Here is a 22900-nt window from a genome sequence, read left to right on the forward strand (position 1 = left end):
ATGTCTAGCAATCAGTTTTCCATTCTCGGTTCCTCTCGCGCACCGGCTGACCCCTCGATCTCTTCCAATGCGACAGCATCAACCAACCAGACACCCAAGAAAAAGCATCGTGCAGGAAGAAAGCACAAGAAAGCGAGACGGAAGTCCTTCGCTGCTCCCCCAGAAAACATCCCAGACCAAGATATACCTCCATCCAGCCACAGCGGTAATAGGCCCGGTTTCTACATGCGTGGGAGGAATCTAAGTAATACAAGCATCGAAAGCGAAGCGCTTCTCGACCACAGGTTTGTTACGGCCTTCAATTTATATCCATCATAGCGTTATAACTAATTTGAACCCAGGGAGCATCAATATCCTCGCCCGCGACGACCTTCCACCCTCACGGCTTCCCTTCACATGCCGCAATCAAGCCGATCGCGTATAATGCAGGGTAGTCAGAGCCACGACCACGAGGAAGTGGAGGAGGACAATAACGAGACCGCACCTTTGTTATCTAGCTCTCCGCGACAGGATCTTACCTCTTCGCGAGGCTACGGGTCAGGAGATGGACGACGGAAGAACGATGCATCCATCAGTCGTGCCGGTTCTAGCAGATCGGGCAAGAAATCCCAAATGGCTCCTATAACACCATCTGATAAATATAATATCAACTATCCACCATCCATTCCCGGAAGCCCTACGCTCGGGCCTTCAGATCCCCTGGATATGAGCTATGGGGATAGCTTGATGAGAGATGATCTCGCAGAGGATGCAACTCGCCCCGATAACATACTAGAATCGAACAACGACCCGCTTCGCGACCAGTCTCCTTTTGAGAGACGCCATACGATTGCACTGCAGGCACAGGCGGATGTCTGCTTTCCTCAAGAGGGAATGTCAGAATTGGCCGAGGAGGACGCCCGGCAAGCTCGCGACAGCCGCAGTATTCGGGCCCGACGCAGAAGACGAAACAAGTGGCCGGATTTGGCCATCCTCGAAGAGTGGTCCCGGATCGAGAAGGAGGATCGGAGCGAAGAAAGACGAATGAAGAAAATCACGGAGCCGCAATTGGTGAACGGCAGGTTGCGGCCGATCCATAAGGGGTGGTATCAAACAGAAGAAGACGCTCCGTACCGATTCACCTACTTCAACGAGGAGTTCCAAAGCACGATCCACAGTCAGACCATATCGGAGCTTGTTCAACCAGACGCAGGCTTCAAGGAACTTTTCCTCCCAGATCCTCCAATCCTATCCGATTCATCCGACGACGACGATGATGATGAACCTCTTACCCAGGTTCCAAACTTAACTAGAAATGGCGGCGCAACTACCAGAGGACCCTCTCGCCAGCCATCTTTCACACCAAATTTCCCAACATCTGACCTTAATCCAGGTGCAGCTTCTAGACAACAAGTCTCAACGTCTGCGAGTTCCTCTGGAAATCACTCGGGTAACCCCAGCCCATTGCGGTCCAAGTCCCCATTCTCCGGCATTAAATCACCTCCTCCAAACGGGAAGAAACAGCCTCGATACGGCGAACGTCCCGTATGGTGGTTAGATGTCTTGAGCCCCACGGAATCGGAGATGAAGGTGCTCGCCAAAGCGTTCGGGATTCATCCTCTAACCTCAGAGGATATCATGCTCCAGGAACAGCGCGAGAAGGTTGAACTATTCCGACACTACTACTTCGTCAATTACAGGTCTTTCGATCAGGACGCCGAATCAGAGAATCACCTCGAGCCGATCAACATGTATGTCGTGGTTTTCCGCGAAGGTGTACTCTCGTTTCATTTCAGCCAGACCCCGCACCCGGCACATGTTCGACGCAGGGTTCGCCAGCTTAAAGATTTTATGATCCTCAGCGCAGACTGGATCAGCTATGCAATTATCGACGACATCACGGACGTCTACTTCCCTCTCATCCAGACCATCGAGGAGGAGGTGGATGATATCGACGACAGAATCTTACAGTTCCATTCTCACTCTGATCCTTCTTTGTCGCCCGACGAGAAAAAGCAGAGAGACGGCGAGAAAGGCACCGAAGCGAATGCGGATAATGGTGGAGACATGCTCCGTCGCGTCGGCGACTGCAGGAAGAGGGTTATGACTCTATACCGACTTCTTGGAAACAAGGCGGATGTCATTAAAAGTTTCGCAAAGCGCTGTAACGAACACTGGGAAGTTGCTCCGCGGTCCGAAATCGGGCTATACCTTGGCGACATCCAAGATCATATCGTGACTATGACGGCCAACCTTAGTCATTACGAAGTGTGAGTGTTAACCCTTTGGTCCCCCTTTTGGAATTACAACTAACCTGAGCAGGATTCTCGCCCGTTGCCATGCCAATTACATTGCACAAATCAATATCCGTATGAATGAACGACAGGAGCAGACCGCCGATGTTCTAGGCAAGCTAACTGTCCTCGGTACTATCGTTATGCCTATGAATATCATCACCGGTCTTTGGGGCATGAACGTCTGGGTCCCAGGCCAAGAGTACGAGGGCGACCTGAAGTGGTTCTTCGCCATTACCGCAGCGCTGCTACTATTCGGCCTTGCCTGCTTTATCATTGCGAAGAGGGTATATAACATCGTCTAGACAATAACTACCGATATTCGGTATCGTGTATATGTTACACATGTCCCACGATGGGGGCAAAGTTCGGAACAAGCGCAGCATCTTGGTCCGCCCTAATCGGCGTGGGCGCCCATTCATATTCAACAAAATGCCGGGTACTTGCGTGATAGCCCATGTCACCCGGCCACCAAGGTCATCATCTTCTTGGCTGCTTCACCGGCCGAACAGATTTCAGCAGCACCACCAGTCGTACCAAAAAAGCTTATCAATATTATTTTCATTCGGCACTATGGAACGCACATGCCGCGACGCGCACACACTTCAATGGGTATACGGGGAATAGACACGGGCGTCCTGGGATAGGAGATAGGGAATTGGAGGTAGCATCTTTGAATAATTGGCTAGTATATACAACGCCGTCATCTTATATTCATATGGAGTATGGGGTTGAATAGAAACGTTTGACACAACGATATCCACCGGATATCTTATAAGAAAATGTGTTTACTTTATTTATTATAATAACACCTTGCTTATGTTGTATTCTATAATCTATATATAGCCCGAATTGACTCTATCGATCGATAGGAAGATGAGGATAATAATATTGTCTCTTAGACTTTGGTTAGTTATCTGATGTTGTTTCTTGGCAGTTATTTCATATCACCTCTGGGTCTACGGAATAATCTTCCCAACTAGGCTTTGAGTATTAGCACCTTATGAATTACTAAACTATTTATCGAGAGATCATAATTAATAATGTATTTCTCAGCCAATTCAAAAGATGGCACGACTATCTTGAGCAGGTGAAGCTGATTAATCTTGTTATCCGGACTTAAGGTGTGGCTGTGGAAGTATCTAGATGTGGCGAGTGACCTGCTCATAGGTAGCTCATGCCTCATCATACTGTGGTTGGCCAGCCTCGCTACTGCCAAGCTTTTTGGTTGCGTTGTAACCTGCATCCCGGCTCCACTTAACTTCAAGCTCTAAACTTTATCTTCCCTTTCCAGCGTTTCCTACTGCCCAGACCGTTGGAAATTTCGCCTCCCAAATACAACAACCAACCAACCAACCGATCAATCGTCGCGATCAATCGTCAAAGAAACGCGACAATTCAAATATCCTCCCCTCGACCTAGCCATCTTCGATAATCAAATACTCATTCCCCCATCAATCAATTCGGAAAAAAAAAAAGGAAAGGAAAGGAAAAAAAAAAAAAACAATCAACACAAACACCCCCCCATCAAAATGGCCAACTTCCTCGCCTCCATCTTCGGCACGGAGCAGGACAAAGTCAACTGCTCCTTCTACTACAAGATCGGCGCGTGCCGCCACGGCGACCGCTGCAGCAGGAAACACGTCAAGCCGTCGTACTCGCAGACGATCCTGCTACCATCCCTATACCAGAACCCCGCGCACGACACGCGCGCGCGCCTGACCCCCGAGCAGTGCGCGAACCACTTCGACGCCTTCTACGAGGACCTGTGGTGCGAGCTGTGCCGGTACGGCGAGCTCGAGGAGCTCGTCGTCTGCGACAACACCAACGACCACCTCGTCGGCAACGTCTACGCCCGCTTCAAGTACGAGGACTCGGCCCAGAAGGCCTGCGACGAGCTCAACTCCCGCTGGTACGCCGGCCGCCCCGTCTACTGCGAACTCAGCCCCGTCACCGACTTTAGAGAGGCCTGCTGCCGGCTGAACAGCGGCGAGGGCTGCGTCCGCGGCGGCTTCTGCAATTTCATCCACAGGAAGAATCCCTCCCCCGAGCTCGAGAGGGAGTTGACCCTGTCCACTAAGAAGTGGCTTAAGATGAGGGGCCGCGACGCGAAGAGCGTTAGTCGTAGCCCGAGCCCGGAGCCGACGCGGAAGCGGTATTAAGGCAGGATGACGTTGTATTTATTTATTTATTACTAGGAGGGGGGGAAGCAGAGATCGATCGTTTCCTCGAGGCTGAGACTGAGATTCTTATTTTATGAGAGCGAAGGTAGTACCCAATTAAGATACGGAAGGCTAGGAGACGGAGAAGGCAGCATACGCACGAGCGCGGTCTATTAATATACTAGGAGACGGGACGTGATGAGGTGAGGTGATACAAGACGGAGGCTAAGAAAGCAGGCAAAGCAAGCAAGCAAGCATTTACGAGACGCGCTCGTGTGAGAAATACGCAGGATTCGGGATAGATACCCTTGGACCGGTTCGTCTCTCTATCTTTGCGTTAACACTACTACATTATTAGGAAAAAAGACATGCTGAGTGAGTAAATAGGCTGTTCTCAATTATACGTGAAGCGGCATCATTTGCCCGCCTACGGTTTCTCGATCATAAGACGAGTATGTATGGTGCTTAAGGGGAAATGGGGAGAAGAAGGGCTCTCAGAGCAATTCATATGTAAAATACTCGATTCATTAGCAGCCCTACAAGGATTAAATCAAGATAATATCCACCTGAATCTTATGGTCATGATAGAAGTCACGATATTCCACAAGTAAAGCCCACATAGCTTGTCAACTTCATTAAACAGGGTCTCCTTTTCTTCATACTATATCTAGTCTACCGGCTTCTAAACCTAGTGGTTTGCCCTGCCCTGCCCTGCCCTGCCCTGCCCCTATTGCCAGAAAGCAAGATACCTACCTACCATGCAGCATGCTCATACACCACCAACCCAATAATCACCCCAGCAGCCAAAACAGCCAATTGTTGAATAATTATGTAAATCCAGCTCATGAACCCTCTACCCCGCAGCCAAAAACAGCTCAATCCAGGCGAAGCGAAGTAGAGAGCTCTAAAGCAACGGGTAATCGCGAGGGCACAACATTGGTGTTTTCCTCGGCTTTCCCCTGAACTATACTATACGTGCTGTACTAACACAGTCGACTAATCACCCCTCGGCATCGAAGAACGTATTATTACTGTCTGCCGTATCCTCCTTTCTCAAGTTACCCTTGGCCGGAGGCAAGTCGTTCATCAAATCGCTTGTGAAATCGAGCAGCGGGCCGTCCTCCGCTTTTTGACCCGTCGACTGCAGAATCGTGGCGATTTCTTTACTACCCGTCTTATTGAGCGGCGGCGACGCGGGAGCATTATGCGTTGTCTGGGCTTGCGTATTAGTATCGTTCTGGCCGAAGTCGATCAGATCCTGCGTCTCGCCTTGGGGAGCTGAAGCTTGCGCCTGTTTCTCGGTCGCTTGAGGATGCGGGTGCAGGTGTCCGCCCGGCGGGATTATATTCCAGTCGCTGGTCCTTTGTCCGGGTATGACCGGGTATATCGACATGATCTGCTCGGCTTGTTCCTCAGGTGTTGTGGCGTCGCTAGATCTAGAGTTAGTAGTGATATCTCGAAAAGGCCGTCAGCTATGGGGGCGCCACGCACATATGAGCGTTGATAATCCATTCCAAGTGATCCATATCCTCTCCCGTGCCGCCGTAGTCTTTGTCTACCCTCCGGAACAGCCGCGGATGCCATTCTACGCCTGCAGCGGCCCTTTTCGCTGCTTCCTCTCTCTGCCGGTCCTCGACTTTGGTCTTTTCGTCCGTCGCCAACTCGTGATTCCTGTCCTTTACTGCTTGCGCTGTTTTATACCATAATTTTTGCGACTCTCGCTCGTCTTGTTCCTCGAGCGGTCGAACGCGCGGTTTGGAAGGTTTTACTTTTCGGGCGTCGAAGAACATATCCTTATGTCCGTTCTATGCAGCGTTAGATAGCGACGAGGCAACACTTTTACGGGTCACCCACCCTAAGATCCTTGACAAACATTTCTTCGCTCCATAAACCCGACAATTCGAAGAGCACTTGTCCAGTCTTCTCGTCTTTTATCGTGCCGCCAATCGCATTATACGTACCGCTGACCCATCCCTTCGTCTTAAAGTCGACATCAGCTGTGAGGCCTAACTCGGGACACCGCACCACGCTGTGGTCGCCTAATTCGTATTTCATGTTGCCAAACAGGATTCCTCTCGCGTACATATTGGGTTGCGTTAACCAGCTAGAGATACTGTTAGTTCATGTTTCGTGCAAAAAGCCTTGTAGATCCCACGTACTATCTTTCCCCTTGCTTAGGATTTTTGCCCCTATTCATGAGGGTAAGCACGGCGATTCCTTCCATAAGACTTGCGGCCGAATTGCCTAGGAACTTGCTCCTAGGTTTTAAAGTACCGTCGATACGGATATGGTGCTCGGGGGCCATGTAAAAATAGCTCGACTTAGGGGGGTGATGCGATGTCTGCTCAGAGATATAGTAGGCGCGGGTATTGTCAGGCAGGTCCCAATAGCACGAGAAGACTTCGCCGAGGATCGGGTTGAGAGGTTTTTTGACTCCCCTATTTTTGTATGTTAGTAAATATCGAGTGATTTATAGAGTGGACTTAGGGGTGGAAGCTGGGGGAGCTATACGGTGGTCTAATATGCCATCCGCTAAGATAAAATTTGACGACAGAGACAAAACGTTCGACGGGATCTTCGATATGAGGGATAGGGAGGAGCATTTCCGGATGGCACATGAAGCTATAGTTCTCTAAAGTTAGCATCTATACAGTAGACTATAAAATAATAGTTTCGGAGTACGCACTTGGTGATTCGTTCTAACATACTTCGGGGTTCGAGAATAAACGTAGGCAGAACAACTCGGCTTAGATCAGCGCCAGGCCGCAGTTGCGAGATAATATGTGTTAAAACTGCCCAGGCCATTCCGTTAGCCGCAGTAAATACCAACATATCGAACAGACTCACCGTTGCCCTGCTCGGGCTCTATAATGGAGGTATCATCGTCATCGACGCCATCCCCAGACGACCTGCTGCCTATGTGCGGCGGCATAAGTGTCAGCGATCTAGTATGCCTAACAGAGCAAAAAAAAAAAAAAAATATAATATCCAGCAAAGAAGAAGGGTGCAATGCGCCAATAGGAAAATGTAGTCCGAAGTCGCAATACGTCGTTTAGAAGAAACAGAAAAAAACCCGTTACATACTAGCATTCGACTGCGTCCGGCGACGACGGGCCAGACCCGACGCGATCTTTCCCGCGTGCATTTCTCTTTTATATCGAATGCGCCTAATAAGGGAGAGGGGGGGGATATAACCTTAAAGAAGCTTGTCCACAATAAATGTTGCAGGTAAAAGGTTGTCGAACAATATCGAAAAAGGGCTGGAAGGGTCGCAACTAAAGGGTAACGCTGCTATGTAAGTCCTGCCCTAGGTCCTAGGCACGCCTATAGTGCCTATAGTGAACGTATGTACCCCTCCCCACGCTGGAGAGGGCTGTCGGGTTGTTATCGATTAAGGATCCTTGTACTTACAGTTAAACCTACCCCTAAAGCACAGGGGGGTTGACCGATGACCTCACTGACACGAGCAAGGTAGAATAGGAAGAATGGATTACGAGGAAGAGTTTTACATTAGTTACATTAAAAAAGAAGAAGAAGAAGAGGGAGCAAATATTATCAAGCTAGCAGCAGCCTAGCTTAAACATGCACAAATAACATGCACAAATAACGATGCCTGATTTGTGAACGAACAAGGGATGGTGAGCAATCCGCAATGCATCTATTCAGCTCACTAGGTACATGAATAATCAGTGGGAAATCTTAGGCATTAACCTAGTGACTAATCCGTAGTGACTGACTGCAGCCTTTGCACATTTTGTGATTACGTAGTGGGCTTTGCAAAGTACGGATCCGTACCTAAGCATCCACTAAGCTGGAGGCCACGAGGTCCAGGGGGGAAACGATGACGTACGTCAATTAGGTGTATCATTTATCTACATTCAACCGAGACTAGGTCTGTAAGGTCTTTGATAAAAATTGAGGTTTTCTTTCTATCGAGGTTCAAACCCTGCTTTCAGTTTAATAGATATATGCAGACAGTTCCAATTGTCTTCAACAACCAAAGTCTAGATGCAAAAGCCGATTGTCGGCTAGGCTATTTTGTTGCCATTGTGTTTCCTTGCGCCTCTCGGGAAGCGCCTCATTTGCTCGAATAACCGCAGGGGGTATCAGTAACTTGACATAGCATTACTACAGGACTCAACGCCCTTCCGGTGCAAACTTTATGCAGACCATCTGCATGAATCATGTTCTCGTTCAATCGTGCCGAACTCCATCATTTTCCCCTACTGAGGCGCGACCCTTTGACTGGCGCGGGTAGAACCGAACAAAGTCTATCTCTTTCTGTATAACCGTGTTAGTCCCTGAAATAAAACAGATTCAAATACATGGTAAAACTTACCAAAACTATCCTCGAATAATATCGTTATGTCATCATGTTCGCCAGCAAAATCGGGCATGTCCAGACACAGGAATGCCATCTCATCCGTCTTGTCACCGCCTTCATGCGGAGTCTTCGGCAGCGGGAACTTGGCGTCAGCTAGTTTCAAGCCCGCTTTCCCATTTCGGCTGAACGACTCGAACACATCGGTTCCCTTGAGTATGAACCCCATGCATTGTCCGTGGTTCCAATCTTCAAAAAATGCTAGTAGTTGAACCGTCTTTTCTTGCTGCACCACCTGAACTCGCGTAGTGCCAGCCTCCCATTTCTTGTGAATCGGTACTACCATCCTTCGCCGCGAGATGTTCAGGCTTGCAGCGATACCGTCGAAGAGTACCGAGTATCCCGTGAGCCCCGCTTGGAATGCATGCAAGTCCCGGAAGCTCGGAAACCTGTAGGTACGCACCGTTGGCCCACGCTGGATCGTATTCTGCAAACCCTGAAATTCGCGATGCGATTCTCGAGGTACGAGGCTCTCTAGTATGGAAACCGTTAGATCGGCCTGTGCGTGTCGTAGAACCTGCAGTGTCAGAATATCTTTGGTACCTAGCCTGAGCTTCAGCTCGCCAGGCGCGACATTGACTCGGTCCGTAATGGTGCTGACCACACCAACTCCGCCTTTATCCAACGATTCGATTTCAACTCTGAGCTTCTCCGCCAATACCGTTGGCGGGACTTCTGAATACTTATCGTTGATGATACGAGCACGCTGCCAAGGTAGGCGCTGAATAGCCGGAAGGCCTCCTTTCGTATCACCGACACCGTCTGATATGTTCATACCCTCTAACGGGACCTCTGTAACAATGTCCTCATCCTGGTTGATATACGTCCCCGTAATCATTTTCAATACCATCTCGCGCTCTCGATCATCATCGAACGTCAAAACCATCCGCCCTTTGTCTTTCCCGTCGTTAAAATCAAGTTGGAGGACCGGGGCGCGTTGCTCGCCCCGTAATAGGGCGAACTTGACAGGAAGTTGTGGCGAGAACAAATGAGTTACTCCGCTCAGCGTTCTTATTCTCGGTCCGGTAACCACGGCGAGTCGGAAACCCCGGTGGAAGGTCCTAGGTCCAGTCGGACTATTCTCCTTGAGGAGTTTCTCGAACAACCCTATAGAGCATTGTCCTATAGGCTCCTTAGGGAATGTCCTTCCTTGAGGGTTAGCATCGAAATAGTGAAAGCCGCGAAGGACGGTAGTATGCTTCACGACTTCATCCTTTCGCTGATATAGGTAAGATTGGACTTTGGAGCTAAAGTCGTACATGCTCCATAGCATCCGGTAGTCTTGCTGCGAGCATTCGATGGCAAGCATAAAGCCTCGGGGTAACTTGATATCTAACTGGTGCGAGTCTGGTCTCCATTTAACATCTTGCCACGTTAGACCTGAATTCTTGTCTGTCTGTATGCGCAACGAAACGGAACCGTTTTGACTAGCAATAACGAAGTTGAGGTTTGGATCATTCTGCGATCGAACAACAGACAACATGCAGGGGAAACAAGCCTGTCTCGAGTCCGTGCCCTGTTCCATGAAGTATACGTTGGTCATCACGCGGCCAAAATTAAAATATTTAGTAGTATCGCCAATCGGGAGGGCTTCTAGCGCCTCCATAGAACGAGTTGGCTGATTTACGGCGGCAACAGCCGAGCCCCAGACTCCATTGAGAAGGGCAACTATATCTTGGCTCACGGCCGGGTACTCTACCCAGATAGATTTGTCCATCGTTTGCGGGAGGAAAGGCTCCTCGGGCGGTAGGAAACCATTTCGCTTCATAGACCCAGATAGTTTCCTCAAGTTAGATATCAAAACTTGCCTAACTTCGCCCAATTCGCCATCTACGGGGCTATACTTGCCTTCCGCAATCTCGGGAAGGGCATGCTCTAATAGCCAGTACCCCTTTGCCAAGTCCGTATAGGCTTGGTACCTGGCCATGAGAAGACGAGGCTCGTCGGGGTCTGCTGGACGACTTCTAATAATCGTCTCCAGAGCTGTTCTTCCCTTCAGGAACCACCACAGAGCTGCTCGGCACATGTCATCAGGCCGGGAGGTACCTAAGGGCCTATATTGCTCCGCGTGCAGACGGAACAACTCGTACAAGTGCTTAGTACGAACAATAAATAGTTCTAGTGCATCAACGTCAGGCGCAACTACCGCCTCTTGAAGCCTGCGAGTAGTTTTTTCTGGAGAAGGTGGGAATCCACGTGAAGGATTCCGCGTAATCGGTGTTGCTTTGTGTGAGACATCGGGAGTCGAATGAACAGAGTTTGAATACAGGGACGTAGGACTGTCAGCGGTGTGGGTTGTTTTGACGCGTACTTCGTCGGGTGACACTGGTCGTTGTGACAGAGTGGGTACCATGTCGAAGTCTGGCAGTGCATCGTGAGTAGGCAAAGGAGGTAAAGCTGATCTATTAGAGGAAGATGGGATTTGTGGTAGAGGTAGTTCGTGGTAAGGGGGTGCTGGTGAGACGGTGGAAGGACTTTTCGATGCTGCTTGCGGTATGGGTGAAGGCCGCAAGGGAGATCTCGTAGATTGAGTTCTTAATACCGAAGAGATGGAATCCTGTAGCGAAGGCGATACTGAAGACTGGTCACGGTGAGACATGGATCTTTCCGGAGGTGGTGTCGGCTCCTGCATGGTCGGCACCTGAATTTGCTTGAGGCGCGGCGGTGTATCCCGGACCGGCTCGGGGGAAGAAATCTGGTCGTCCCATTGGTGGTGAGAGTTGGCGCTAGCAGATCGCATCGCTTCTGCAAACGCCATTCCTTCAGCCTGCCGTTGCTCCTGCTGGTGGATCTCGATAAATGAGCGGCGGTTTTCATCCTTCTGACTACTAGTACCTAAGAAACGGGACTGGGCTTCGCCTGCCGGGACGGCACGAGGCTTAGGCGGCGGCGGATTAGGAATAGGGGCAGGCCCCGGCTCCTCCAACCGGAAATCTGAGATCGTAGAAAAGCCCGTCTGGGTCCGGCGTATAGGACCAGGTACAAATTCATCTTCCTTCTTCTGTACTTCTTGAAATGCCCCAACTTGCCTGGCATATTCGTGGCCTTCTTTCGTAGGCGGTATCGGTGCCGAGAGTGGTGTAGATTTAGATCTCTTCCTCCTACCGATCTCGGCAACGGCAGTCTCGCACTCGTCACCTCCTTCGCCAATGATCTCGGGATAATTATCGGCGAACCGGACAACAAGTCCTTTGTTTTTCTTCGGTCGGGAAGGGCTGCGTGATCGTGCCCGCCGTTGAGATTCATTCTCAACCCCTAGAGTTTGTGGGAAGCGGCTAACTTTGGACGTATCAAGAGCCAGAGACGGTGGGCCTCTGGGAACAGTCGACGGGGGTTGAGGAACGGGGTGAGAGACGGTCAGTCGGTCTGAGTGACCAAGAAAGTCGGATATTTCGTTTGCACTCTCTTCGTGGGACAATTTTTTGTCCCTAACCGTACTGCTACTGCCAAACAGCTTCCCCATTATACGATCCCGTCGTCGGGGGCCTTCATTATGTGCATCGTTCTCCATCGTCGGCCGTGATTTCGCGGGGTATACCAACATGCGCCTAGATAAACCATCAATTTGCCGTGGTTCTGGCGTGTAGTTGCTAAGTAATCGTCGAGAATATCGCGAAGCGAAGTAATATTTACTAGGAAGGGTAAAAATAAGTTAATTGATAAGACGAACGGCTTAGTGGTGTCGCGTGTTTGTCGAATGTATCGAATATAATAGGTAATGTAATGGCTGTAAATGGGTTGGACTAATATGAAATTTCGGCGGGAGTTGTCGTGGAGGGTTGTATTTGTTTACTTGTGTGCCCAGTTTCCACCCGACGGGCTTTCGAAAGCGAGATTGTGATGTTATTTAGTTTGGCTGTGATCGTCGTCCACCAAGGACCAAGGGGGTGAATAATGATACAGCGTATGTAGTAGTACAGTAGTACAGAGGCGCGCACAAGCAGGCGGCCAGCCAGAGGGTTAGTTCGTCCTTGTTACCCACTATAAATCTACCAAAGAAGCCAAAGAAGGTGGCGGGGGGATGCGACAAGACTGTCAAAGTGATGCCGAGGTGAATTGGACAATAGACAAGAAGGTAAGGGAAGAAAGGGATGTTGGATTCAATCTACTTTGTTGGACGGGATCGTATGAATAATGTGTCGTGTGTCGTGTGTCACCCGTCGCTGTCTACCCTCTCGTTTTATTTCTGAGGTTCGGGGGTGCAAGTTCGAGTACATAATGTAACATACAAGTAATACAAGTAATAAGGTACATGTACGTATGCTGGCGTGGAAGCTGGCTGGTACCTGTTGGTTTGTGGTATTGAACTAGGTAACTATATGTACCAGGTAATTGCCTGCTCCTGCCGCTGCTTCTATCGTACTATGCTAGGTACATGAATTGGTGTGCAGATCGGCCAAGTTTCAGGTACACTTACAACTCACTGGGTCCGGGACTAAGGCGAAACCCGCATCTTTCAAAGGTCCGACGTCCCAGTCCTCGACACGTGCATATATCTTAAATTTTTGGGACTCTTTTGAAAATCTAGTTCTAAAAAGGACTGGAGCTGTCGTCGATTATCTAAAATGAGATTGTGATAATAAGAGTACTATAGCCGTACTTGAGTCCAATAGTAACTCACAATTACCTAGGATGTACAAATATTCCATGCTTTATCAGTGATGCCTCCTACCACTACTATGTACGCTACTTATACATATGTAGGTACATGTACGTACGTACATAGGTACAGAGGTAATAGATTAAAATCTTCAATTCTGTACCACTCAATTGGAAGTTTATCGCAGCTGCGCAATAAGATTTGTACATACATGTATGGATTAGGTTGTATGCATCTTGGCATATTAAGACGAATCGAACGAGACCCTGACATTCGGGTGGACCCTAAGCTAGTGTGGCGCCCGCCTACGTGCATACCATAGTTACATATCCTCGTTCAGGGGACCACCCTCTTGGGTTATTCTTGGCGTCGCCGTTACGAGGCAACTAAAAGGAGATGCTACCTAGGTAGGTATAATACGTCTTCGTGTGCTCGTACACAACCCTTAGCCCGCGAGGCTCATCACGATATTCTCCCCATTCTAAAATTGGTATGTTATATGATACGAATCCTTTTGTAAATAGTATGCCTTAAGCGCACCTCAGCATTAGAATTCAGTACGAAGTACTAGCAGACAGACGCTCTGCAGACGCGCATAGCCGCCGGTCTGGATTGCTCTGCTTCCTCGGCTCTCACTGACTTTTATATTGTGGATGCTGAGGTATCCTAGGAGGTCCCTAATACTGCGATAGCCTATCCTCTTAAACCAAGACCCCTGAATTTTACCATATGCTTGTCCTTACTAATATATCTCCTCGTCAACATATCCTGCTCGTATTATCAAGCTATATTAGTGAACATCATGAAATATCAGTCTATCTTGTATAATTTGCTAAAACACTGATAGCATATGGGCCCACGTTCTCGACCACCGTTGCCTGCACATTGATATAAAAAGATATGCATAGCATGCCGGAATTCATAGCAGCGTTGCTATTTAAATGTTTAGATGCCGGTATATGGCGAGGCTAGTTGAGCGCTTCAAAATTAGATGTGCGTAAGGCTACGTTGGGTTACATTCTAAATTGGGGGCTGTGAGACGGCCGATCTGGTGGTGTTGGGCTGACTCGCCAGATTGGTTACGAGGCAGACCTGTAAACGTTATGGTAAATCTAGATAGGTCTACCGCGATGTGCTACATATTATCGTAACGTCCCGTCAGCCCCTTTCTAAACGCACACCAGCGGGGCGGCGTTCGGTGTCACCGGACATTCCCACTTCTTCTCGCATCCGATGTGGTCCGCGGGCCGTAAAGCCATATCGGGGATAGAATGCCGAGCTCGGCAATCGATTTCGACTTTCAGCCTATCTACCAGAAATTCCTACTCCGTTACGGCTCGTCTAGCCTCACCCTCGCGCATTTTTCTGAGTATGTGTATTTTCGGCTCCATCCTCGGACCAATCCACCAACCACCAGTTAGCGCTCTAACGGAATTCTTCACTCTTCTCACGAGAGCCCCTCTGCCGAATACTCTGTCTTGGCCATTCTCGATGCCGCCGCCGGGGGGTGCACTCGGTTTGATTAGCTCAACTCCGGCAAAACCTTCCACTACACCAACTGTCTCCCAAGGGCCGATAGCCGAAGCCGGATCTTCGGCGAGCACGTAGTCGAACTTCTCCCAGAATGACGGGCTCCGTAAAGCGTTTTCATCTTCTGTCTTATCGTAATTGAACGTCAATCCATTTGCCGGGTGCCGATCATTAGGGGGGTAGGGATGTTGCCCAAAGAGTGTTACTCCTGTCATACATGACAGTACGTCCGTATGAACCATGATAGTCTGAAGATCGGACGAGGAAGACGAAGTAACGAGACCACGAAGTTCCGAGAGCGCTTCGCCACCGGGATAATTGAGAGAAGATATAATAAGCATGGCAGCACTAAGGCCGAACGAAACAAGCACCGAGCCAACTATTGCGATGGAGGTAAGTAAGAAGACGATAGACTTATTACGTCTTGCGAAGATGTAATTTGCCCCCAAAGCCGCTGCTGCTGTCAACGGTGGTGCGACATAGAATATGAAACGAGCTTCCTTGTGCGGCTGAAGAGAGTATATCGCCACAAACAGAAGGCTAGGGATCACTAGCGATTGAGCCTGTTTTCTCGTCCCAGCGTTCCAAAGTGCATAGGGAACGAGGACGCTCGAGCTCAACGGGTTCGTGAGGATCTTAGGTAAGGCGGATGTGAAATAGTAGTGCCAAGGAGAAACGCCCCATTCAGAGGAAGAACCAAGAACGGCGTTATAATAAAATCCCCATAGTTCCGGCCACAACGGCTTCTGCCAGAAGTAAGAGTCGATTGGTATCGTGAGTAACAACGACATGGTAAAGAAGACGAGGAAGGTAGGGATGATTTTTACCAAGGAGATATGCGAGAGAGCTAGACCATAGAGGGTGATGGTTACCATGAGGATTGCCAACTCGGACCTGAATACGGCGGTAGCTATAGTGAGATACGCAATAGCCAATTTATATCTCGAAGCCTGCACGTTTTGAGATGGGTCTCCAATTAGTTGAGAAAAGGCCAACGTCGCTACGAATTGTCAATATAAAAGACCCTCTCAAAACTTAGCGACCACTTACTCAAGCCGAAAGCGAACATATTAGGTAGTGTCCTAGAAGCGTAGAACAAGATATGAAACTGGCCAAGTTGCAATAACGCATACCACCTCGCAGTCGACCTTCCATACGCCTTTTCCACCTTCGACTTAAACACCAACAGCGCTCCAGCATTGATGAGCCCCAGAATACCTCTCACGATAAGTTGTGCATACCGGAAGCCTACCAGCGCGATGATAGGCTGGCTGATCCCCGCTAGTAGAACTGGGCCAATAAAGGTGCGAGGGACAGCACCAGGGAAGTCAAAGTGGTCATACTGAGACGAGAGCCGTTGATACACGTCCTTAGTGGGCGTCCCGTACACTAAAATGTCGTGAGTCGCCTGAATGTTGAAAGACTCTTCGACTTTGGTATATGGAGCCGCCAAGAGGTGTATGATTATTAAGGCTGGTATAGCCAGCGACAGAAGTAAGTCTATTGCCATTGTAAGTTACTATTTCGTTAGTAAATACCGTGATACCAATAACATACCGAGAGCTGCCATTGGTAGCTTATATCTGGAGAACGCGAGGGTATGTTTTCATAACAGATGCACTCGATATAACTCAATTGATATCAATTTGTAACGAGTGCATATGGTTAGATTATAATTTCAAACCCCCATTTTGTTGACAGACCTGCTGTTGTACTACTTCAGTTCATCTCATTTCGAGAAGTCTGTGTAAGGAGTATCTGTTCGAACCGAGTTACACGTGGCTGATGCAGTAAAGCACCGCCACAATATTTCAATAGTGTTTACATAAGGCAAATGGACAGTTCCCGCAACCTGGCGCCGCACCGTCGACACCTGTCTACTACTACGTACATGCAGATATACAACATTTGATTTATCGCCCTTTGACAGAAGCAGTCTCACGCTTTCTAACACGTCGCCCAAGACTCTAGCCCGTCAAAATGATTCTCCTCGGGAACCTACTCTATGGTATAGCATCTCTTAGACGCCCTACCGGAAACCAGCAGCTAATGCGATCATAGTCTCTATCCTCCTTATAAACGCAATCGCCATCCTGTCCGAAGACCGCTTCCTAGCACGCAGTACGAATTCCTACCATACAAGACCCATCCCTCCGTACTAACGCCTTCTCTGTAACTAGTAAACCTCTCATCCACCTCCTTCGACCCGGCATTCGGCGCCGGCCCCGACTCCCAAAGCGTAAAGGCGAAAGTCGTCAACCTAATTGCTAGCGTCCGGATGGTTATGAGAAGTACGTGCTTGGCCTATTTGCGAGAGAGAAGTCGCTTTACGAGGTAATAACACCAAGCTAACCAGCAGAGCAGTTCCTCTGATAGCGATCAACACTTTAATAATACTCTACGAGCTGGTCTTGGGTTAGAGAGGATATGCAGGTGTTACGAACGATGACGGACGTATAGGGGCTTGCATTCGGTTTCAACCAGGCGTTCGGGTGTACATACACTTTGGTTTGGTGTAATATGGCTAAAATGAGATCGGCAATGTGAGACGCGCGGTCGTGCGAAGGGAGGTTTCGAGTGACAGCGACACGTCAAGTCAACACTATACAATCAAGATTCGGTCCAAGATGATGGCGATGAAGGCTTTGTCTTTTCTTTCCTCGTACCTCTGCTACTACAAGGGGTATGAGCTCCGGCGTCTGGCCTTATTATACAGAATATCCATCACAACGTGAGCAGACCTCACGCTCATAGTGCTACTGAGAAACAGAAGCAACCTCGTTCTACAGAGTATCCAAAACGAATCTCGGCTTTGGTGCGCGTCCTCCGTAAATGCTCAAGAACCTTTGCATTTCTTTTGATACCCCCCAGAACTCCGTATATGCCCCATCCCCCTTGCGCTAATTAGCTAGGGTATGAAGAGTAACGATACCGTCAAAGATATTCCCCTAACTCCTATGTATTTTTACGAGAGGGTACTATGGCTTTTTCTTCGCCCAAGACTAAAGCTGAAGCTCTTCTTAAGCTTGAACTGTTGCTCTGGCTTGTCGTGGCTGGGCGCCGCGCTCTCGCCATTCTGTTTGTTTTCGGGTAAAACCTCTAGGCTATCCCGTTTTGCTTTGTCTCTATTTAAAAACCCGAAGCTCTTTCTTGACATGGATCTGCTACCCCTATCCGGCTTCTGCAGCGACGGGACGCTGTCATCTTGTTCTTTGCGACTGGCTTCGTCTTCTTCTTCGTCCATCTTTCTACTTGCCTCGATGGCTTTCTTCAATTCCTCCTGTTCGGCTTTGCGAGCTTCGCGCAACCGCGCGTCGGCCTCTTTGCGCTGCTTCTCCTTGGCTTTGAGCTCTTCCTTTTCTGCCACCTTGCGTGCCTTTTCTTGAGCCTTGGCTTCTTTCTTTTCTCGGTTCCTTTCTTCTTTTGACTTCGCTTCGCCCTTAGTCGTATCCGTTCTTTCTGAAATCAAGGGGCTGGGCGGTACCGCGCCGTCTAGCTGAGGTAATAACGCCGGGGAAGGAGCAGCTGGATCGATGAACATATCGGGTGCCGTAGCAGCGTGGTCTAGAGTGGTCAGTCCTTCGCGATCTTCGGGTGGCCGAACCGGCTGTGTTAGCTGCCTTGATAACCCGGAAACCGAACCGTTCGGCTGACCATCCTCTTGAGCAACACCGGCCTTTTCACTGGCGATCCTGACTTCCTCAAGACCCTCCGCCTCTTGCTCGGCCCGCATCTTCTCGTAAGTCGTTTCTTGATAAAACAACACGTACGCACAGGCCATACCCGGTTTGTCCCCAAAAAAGTTTCGGACGTAGTGCTTATCAACGGGCTCGACCATCTCATCGTCGAATAACAGCCAACCTCGATCTTCCGTTTTGATGACCGAGACATAATGTCCGTGGTATGCGTTGCCGCCGATGTGGATAACAACAGCGTACAGTTCGTACAGCCGATCTGGGTCCTCGGCATCCTCCGTCGTATTAAACATCCTCAGATGATACGGGTATACTACACGATGGAACAGCTTCTGCAGCCGACTATAGTCTTCCGTATACTTGAACCTCTTCAAGTGCAATGCCAGCACTTTAGGCAGTCGTTTAATCTTCATTCGCTTCTCGGCTTCTTGTAAGCCACCGCAATGGTCGCAATGAAATTTGTTTCTCTCGCAAAGCATCTCCTCGGCCGAAAATTTCTGTAAGCACGCAGTTACTGAGGTGTGCTCCTCCAAGTCAATCGATAAGTCTAGGAACGTCTCATCTCGCTGAGAAGCAGTCTCGCAAGTGAGGCATTTCGTCTCCGATGTTAACACGCCTTCGAATATATCATGCACCCAGCCTGTCCCCGGAGAATTTATACCGTTCGAAGCGGTCTTAGCAATTGCTCCTAAGGCTGCTTTGAGCGATTCTTCAACACTACCGTTACTATAAGAGACCTGCTGGTTAAGTAACCGCTTAGCCGTGCTCTCCACGTTCGATATTATATCGTTTAAAACGAGCCCGTAGAATTCGTGCGCATCCTGGTGCATCGAATTGCGAAACATTTCGTTATCGCGCTTGAAGATCTCAAGGAACCGCTGCGGACTAAGAACCCCAGTACGAACAGTACTATCTACGAGCGTCATAAAAATATCTCGTAGGCCCGTGAACGTGCACTCATCCATCCCGTAGGTTTCGTGGCTTTCTTGTGCCAACTCTAATATAGGACCCTTCAGCATCGCTTGCTTCTTTTTATATTCGGGGGTGTCGGGCTTATCCTCTGGCCGAACTGGCTGGATTTGGCCCGAGTTAATCTGTTTCCTCTTCTCCATCGCATCAGCTACGGAACCTCTCTTCGCGTTTGCGCCTCCGTGTGCGCTTCCGTTCACAGCTGGAGCTCGGATTTGGACGTTAACCCTAGGTCGGCTTCCGTTAGGGGTATCTGAGGGTGATAATGGCGGGAACTTAAGCACCTGCTCTCGAAATGGTACGGTATAGTAGAGGGCTTGGACGATCGAGTTGCAATAGCTGCGTCTTGGTCAGATCATGGCCTTCAATGCGCAAAATAAACGTCTTGTCTTTACCAAGTATTCCCGAACTATGCAATTGAAGTTAGTGTTGTTACTCCAAAAATGATGGTATATACATGTATATGGTAGGTAAACTTACATTCTCCATGCCGAAGAACTTGTCGCTTCCATCTTGCCTGGGCGCGCCAGCGTTCTGAAGCATCCGTTCCAACGGGGTGACCTCTAGCGGAGTCTCCTCTTTCTTCTTGGGTCCGTCTTTGCCTGCCGAACTCGAGGCCGCCTAGAAACGCATCAGCATGTTTAACAATCGCCTTGTGCGTAGCTCGAGACCCCAGAGGTGCACTCTGTCAAGTGAACACATCCGACTCGGCGTTAAGCTTAAAGTTTGGTAACATACAGCGCCGCTGGTCTTCCATTTATTTAGAAAACTCGCCATTGCGAGCGTAGAGGCGACCGGATTGCGGTATTGCGCGAGTTCGACCGAGACAAGCCAGCGGCCGAGCGCGGCAGAGGGTTAGCGAGGACGGACGAAGTCGATGGGGATAGTCATCCGAAGGACTCTGCCTCGGCAGTAAACAGCAGGAACACTCTCGGATATCAGATAATACACTAGACGATATAAGTTCGCGCTTCTTAAGCCGTAGGTCCCGTAAGCGAAGGACGTTGGAATTGTTCGTCGTTCCAGAGTCTATATTATTCGAGGTCGCCAACTAAGGAGAGCGTCTGTAAGAAGTAGGTACGTAGGTGTTCGAACGTCTTAGACGAGCCGACAACTTTCTTTGTGGTTTGTGCGGCAAGTAAGCGAATGGCGCGGGCAAAACTTATAAGATGACAAACGGTAATTTGTCGAGCGAGAGGGAATACGAGGTCGAAGTTGTTAAAAGGAGTTGCCAGCTAAGAATCGAAAGAGAAAGCGAGTGACTATTGCTGGTTCGATGGGAAGAGGATTCGATCGGGGGATAGATTGGAAGGAGCCGGAAGTGTGACCGGGTTGTCGTGCCGCTGACGGTACAACTGAAGCACCCTGAACCAACGCCACAAATTTAGCACTGGAGCACTAGAGAGCACTGGGAAAAAAAGCCTGGAGATTCTAAAAAGATGGGGTAATACCTTGACCTAACCAGACACTTACATGTACCTAAGGGGTAACCCCCAGAGAAACTAGCGCTCTTCGGGCTAACACCCAGCCATTTCTCCACTGGAGACCGTGGTTTCCTTTTTGAAGTTTTCTGTATTTCCGTATTAACATTTCTGTATTAAGCGCGTCGTGTAACTGCTGTCGTAACTTTTTGTTGTAACTCCAAATACAAGCCCAAATATGTACAAGCCGCAGTGCGTCGTCAGTCGTCATGAAGCATAAGGTGCATTTCTCATTATTACTATGTTAGGTACCTAGTCAAACTACGTGGGATGAGAATAGTCTCTCGGTACCAAGATTGCCTATCTAAACCTAAACAACCCAACAAAGATAGTCTCTGCATATACATATTCCTACATTTCCCGGCCTCTCTGGCTAGTATGGGTAACAGAAGGTTGGTGCTCTAGTTTCGATGTGACAGCCAGTCGGGCTTTCGATCTGGTTCCAAAAACGGCAGTTTTCCCATAACGGGACTCACCTTACATCGAGGACGAGGAACTCAAGAAAATCACAGCACGCTCGAGTTGGTTACATGCTCATTACGCGAGGCAGCGATATTAGGTCGTCTACTACGTACCGCGCCTGTTTACTATTTCTATTGTAATTTACTTACTCATATTCGACTCGGGAATTTCCCCCTTAACGACTCTCCCTGCCGCGTCGTAGTCGGAGCTTTCAACTTGGTACTACGACCTTGAAAATGAAGACCTATCAAGCCCACGTTACCGCAATTAGCAAGCGGCGACTTCGTCAAGGTGGGGGGACCGGGGAATCCAGTACGTACATCCATCCACATCCATCCACGAACAGGAGTTTCTTGGGAACCTTTTTGCAATTTATGTCTCAACAAGCTCCACTTACCACGCTTCTAAGCAGAGCCAAGCGTCCTCTCTAGACTTGAAGGGGCAGGTGATCAACATGATGCTACTAGGGACAACTTGGTCCCAATGCTTTGGATACAGACAACTTCCATCGTGCTTCCAGCATTCTTCCTAACTCAGGGGCGGCAACATTAAGACGGGAAGAGAAAGTACATCGATCTCACTATCGATGCAGAAGTGTAACGACTACTACTATAACTGCTACAGCAATGCGGTGGACTCCCACCATCACTTAGTTATCAGCAGTATGTAAGACGGTAACTTGCATCTTGCTACCGCAAATCGTATCAGGCTTCTTCTCCGCAGGCATCGGTTCCTTGTTCACTTGGCGTGACACCAATTACTTAGCTTAGGACTATGCATGCTACAATGTATGCATCTCTGGTCTGTCTGAATATCGACTTTTGTGGGGTTATTAGCCGCCAACAACGGTCGTGACGGACATACGGTATGCAAGCGGGCAAACTCCCACACAAGAACGGAGATAGTTCGCCATGCTAAACCCAAACCTGGCCCAAACTTGCCAGGCTTGCCAGACTTGCTAGCCAGCGACAATCGCTCCATGACCCTGAATACGGTCCTGCAAGCGCCCATGAATAGCAAATCAGCCCCCAAGGCTGACGAATGCATTCGGCCGAATATCCCATCTCGATCGCAGGAAAACGAAGACTACAAGCAAGCAGACTACACTACAACAACATCACAACATTCCTCCGCGTGCTTACCTATCCTCCCGCTGTCGTTGTCAGGTGATGTTGGCTAACCGCTAATACGAACGTCAGCCCAGAGGGCAACTGACGTGAAAAAAGTGAGACGCCGCAGCTTGCTTAAGCTCTCGCACTTGGCTTTTTGTGTCACTCACGCGATCCCAGGACGATCAGCACGCAGGACAGAACCGAGAAAGCGCCGCCTTGCATCGGGAGCGAGCCA

At 49.2% G+C, this 22900-nt stretch overlaps 7 protein-coding genes across 7 annotated transcripts; 3 read left to right on the plus strand and 4 right to left on the minus strand.

Moving 5' to 3' along the window:
- F4817DRAFT_362276 (cora-domain-containing protein) lies at positions 1–2578 on the plus strand (the record flags this gene model as incomplete). The annotated part of the gene is made up of 3 exons (XM_049306512.1): positions 1–284; positions 342–2249; positions 2302–2578. 3 exons carry the CDS (start codon positions 1–3, stop codon positions 2576–2578), a joined length of 2469 nt encoding a protein of 822 aa, XP_049154163.1.
- Positions 2579–3554: 976 nt separating this feature from the next.
- F4817DRAFT_353026 (putative splicing factor U2AF 23 kDa subunit) lies at positions 3555–5006 on the plus strand. Its single transcript, XM_049305295.1, has 2 exons — positions 3555–4751; positions 4823–5006. Exon 1 carries the CDS (start codon positions 3806–3808, stop codon positions 4433–4435), a length of 630 nt encoding a protein of 209 aa, XP_049154164.1. The 5' UTR covers positions 3555–3805; the 3' UTR covers positions 4436–4751; positions 4823–5006.
- A 126-nt stretch (positions 5007–5132) lies between these two features.
- F4817DRAFT_353030 (uncharacterized protein) lies at positions 5133–8084 on the minus strand. The gene is made up of 8 exons (XM_049305296.1): positions 7520–8084; positions 7283–7351; positions 7122–7227; positions 6947–7057; positions 6595–6873; positions 6290–6539; positions 5927–6240; positions 5133–5865 (listed from the first exon to the last, which is right to left on the minus strand). Exons 1-8 carry the CDS (start codon positions 7578–7580, stop codon positions 5436–5438), a joined length of 1620 nt encoding a protein of 539 aa, XP_049154165.1. The 5' UTR covers positions 7581–8084; the 3' UTR covers positions 5133–5435.
- Positions 8085–8261: 177 nt separating this feature from the next.
- F4817DRAFT_353032 (uncharacterized protein) lies at positions 8262–13063 on the minus strand. Its single transcript, XM_049305297.1, has 2 exons — positions 8775–13063; positions 8262–8716 (listed from the first exon to the last, which is right to left on the minus strand). Exons 1-2 carry the CDS (start codon positions 12358–12360, stop codon positions 8649–8651), a joined length of 3654 nt encoding a protein of 1217 aa, XP_049154166.1. The 5' UTR covers positions 12361–13063; the 3' UTR covers positions 8262–8648.
- A 1264-nt stretch (positions 13064–14327) lies between these two features.
- F4817DRAFT_353033 (glycosyltransferase family 22 protein) lies at positions 14328–16688 on the minus strand. The gene is made up of 3 exons (XM_049305298.1): positions 16504–16688; positions 15997–16446; positions 14328–15946 (listed from the first exon to the last, which is right to left on the minus strand). The coding sequence occupies exons 1-3, from the start codon at positions 16514–16516 to the stop codon at positions 14739–14741; spliced, it is 1671 nt and encodes a 556-aa protein (XP_049154167.1). The 5' UTR covers positions 16517–16688; the 3' UTR covers positions 14328–14738.
- A 238-nt stretch (positions 16689–16926) lies between these two features.
- On the plus strand, positions 16927–17366 carry F4817DRAFT_320831 (Yos1-like protein; the record flags this gene model as incomplete). The annotated part of the gene is made up of 4 exons (XM_049301225.1): positions 16927–16954; positions 17008–17067; positions 17127–17237; positions 17311–17366. 4 exons carry the CDS (start codon positions 16927–16929, stop codon positions 17364–17366), a joined length of 255 nt encoding a protein of 84 aa, XP_049154168.1.
- F4817DRAFT_297185 (cysteine proteinase) lies at positions 17275–20579 on the minus strand. The gene is made up of 4 exons (XM_049299750.1): positions 20349–20579; positions 20091–20231; positions 20006–20019; positions 17275–19949 (listed from the first exon to the last, which is right to left on the minus strand). Exons 1-4 carry the CDS (start codon positions 20385–20387, stop codon positions 17912–17914), a joined length of 2232 nt encoding a protein of 743 aa, XP_049154169.1. The 5' UTR covers positions 20388–20579; the 3' UTR covers positions 17275–17911.
- Between the last annotated feature and the right edge of the window lie 2321 nt (positions 20580–22900).

This window comes from Daldinia loculata (assembly GCF_022478755.1).
Source record: "Daldinia loculata strain CBS 113971 unplaced genomic scaffold F4817scaffold_89, whole genome shotgun sequence".
NCBI lineage: Eukaryota > Fungi > Ascomycota > Sordariomycetes > Xylariales > Hypoxylaceae > Daldinia > Daldinia loculata.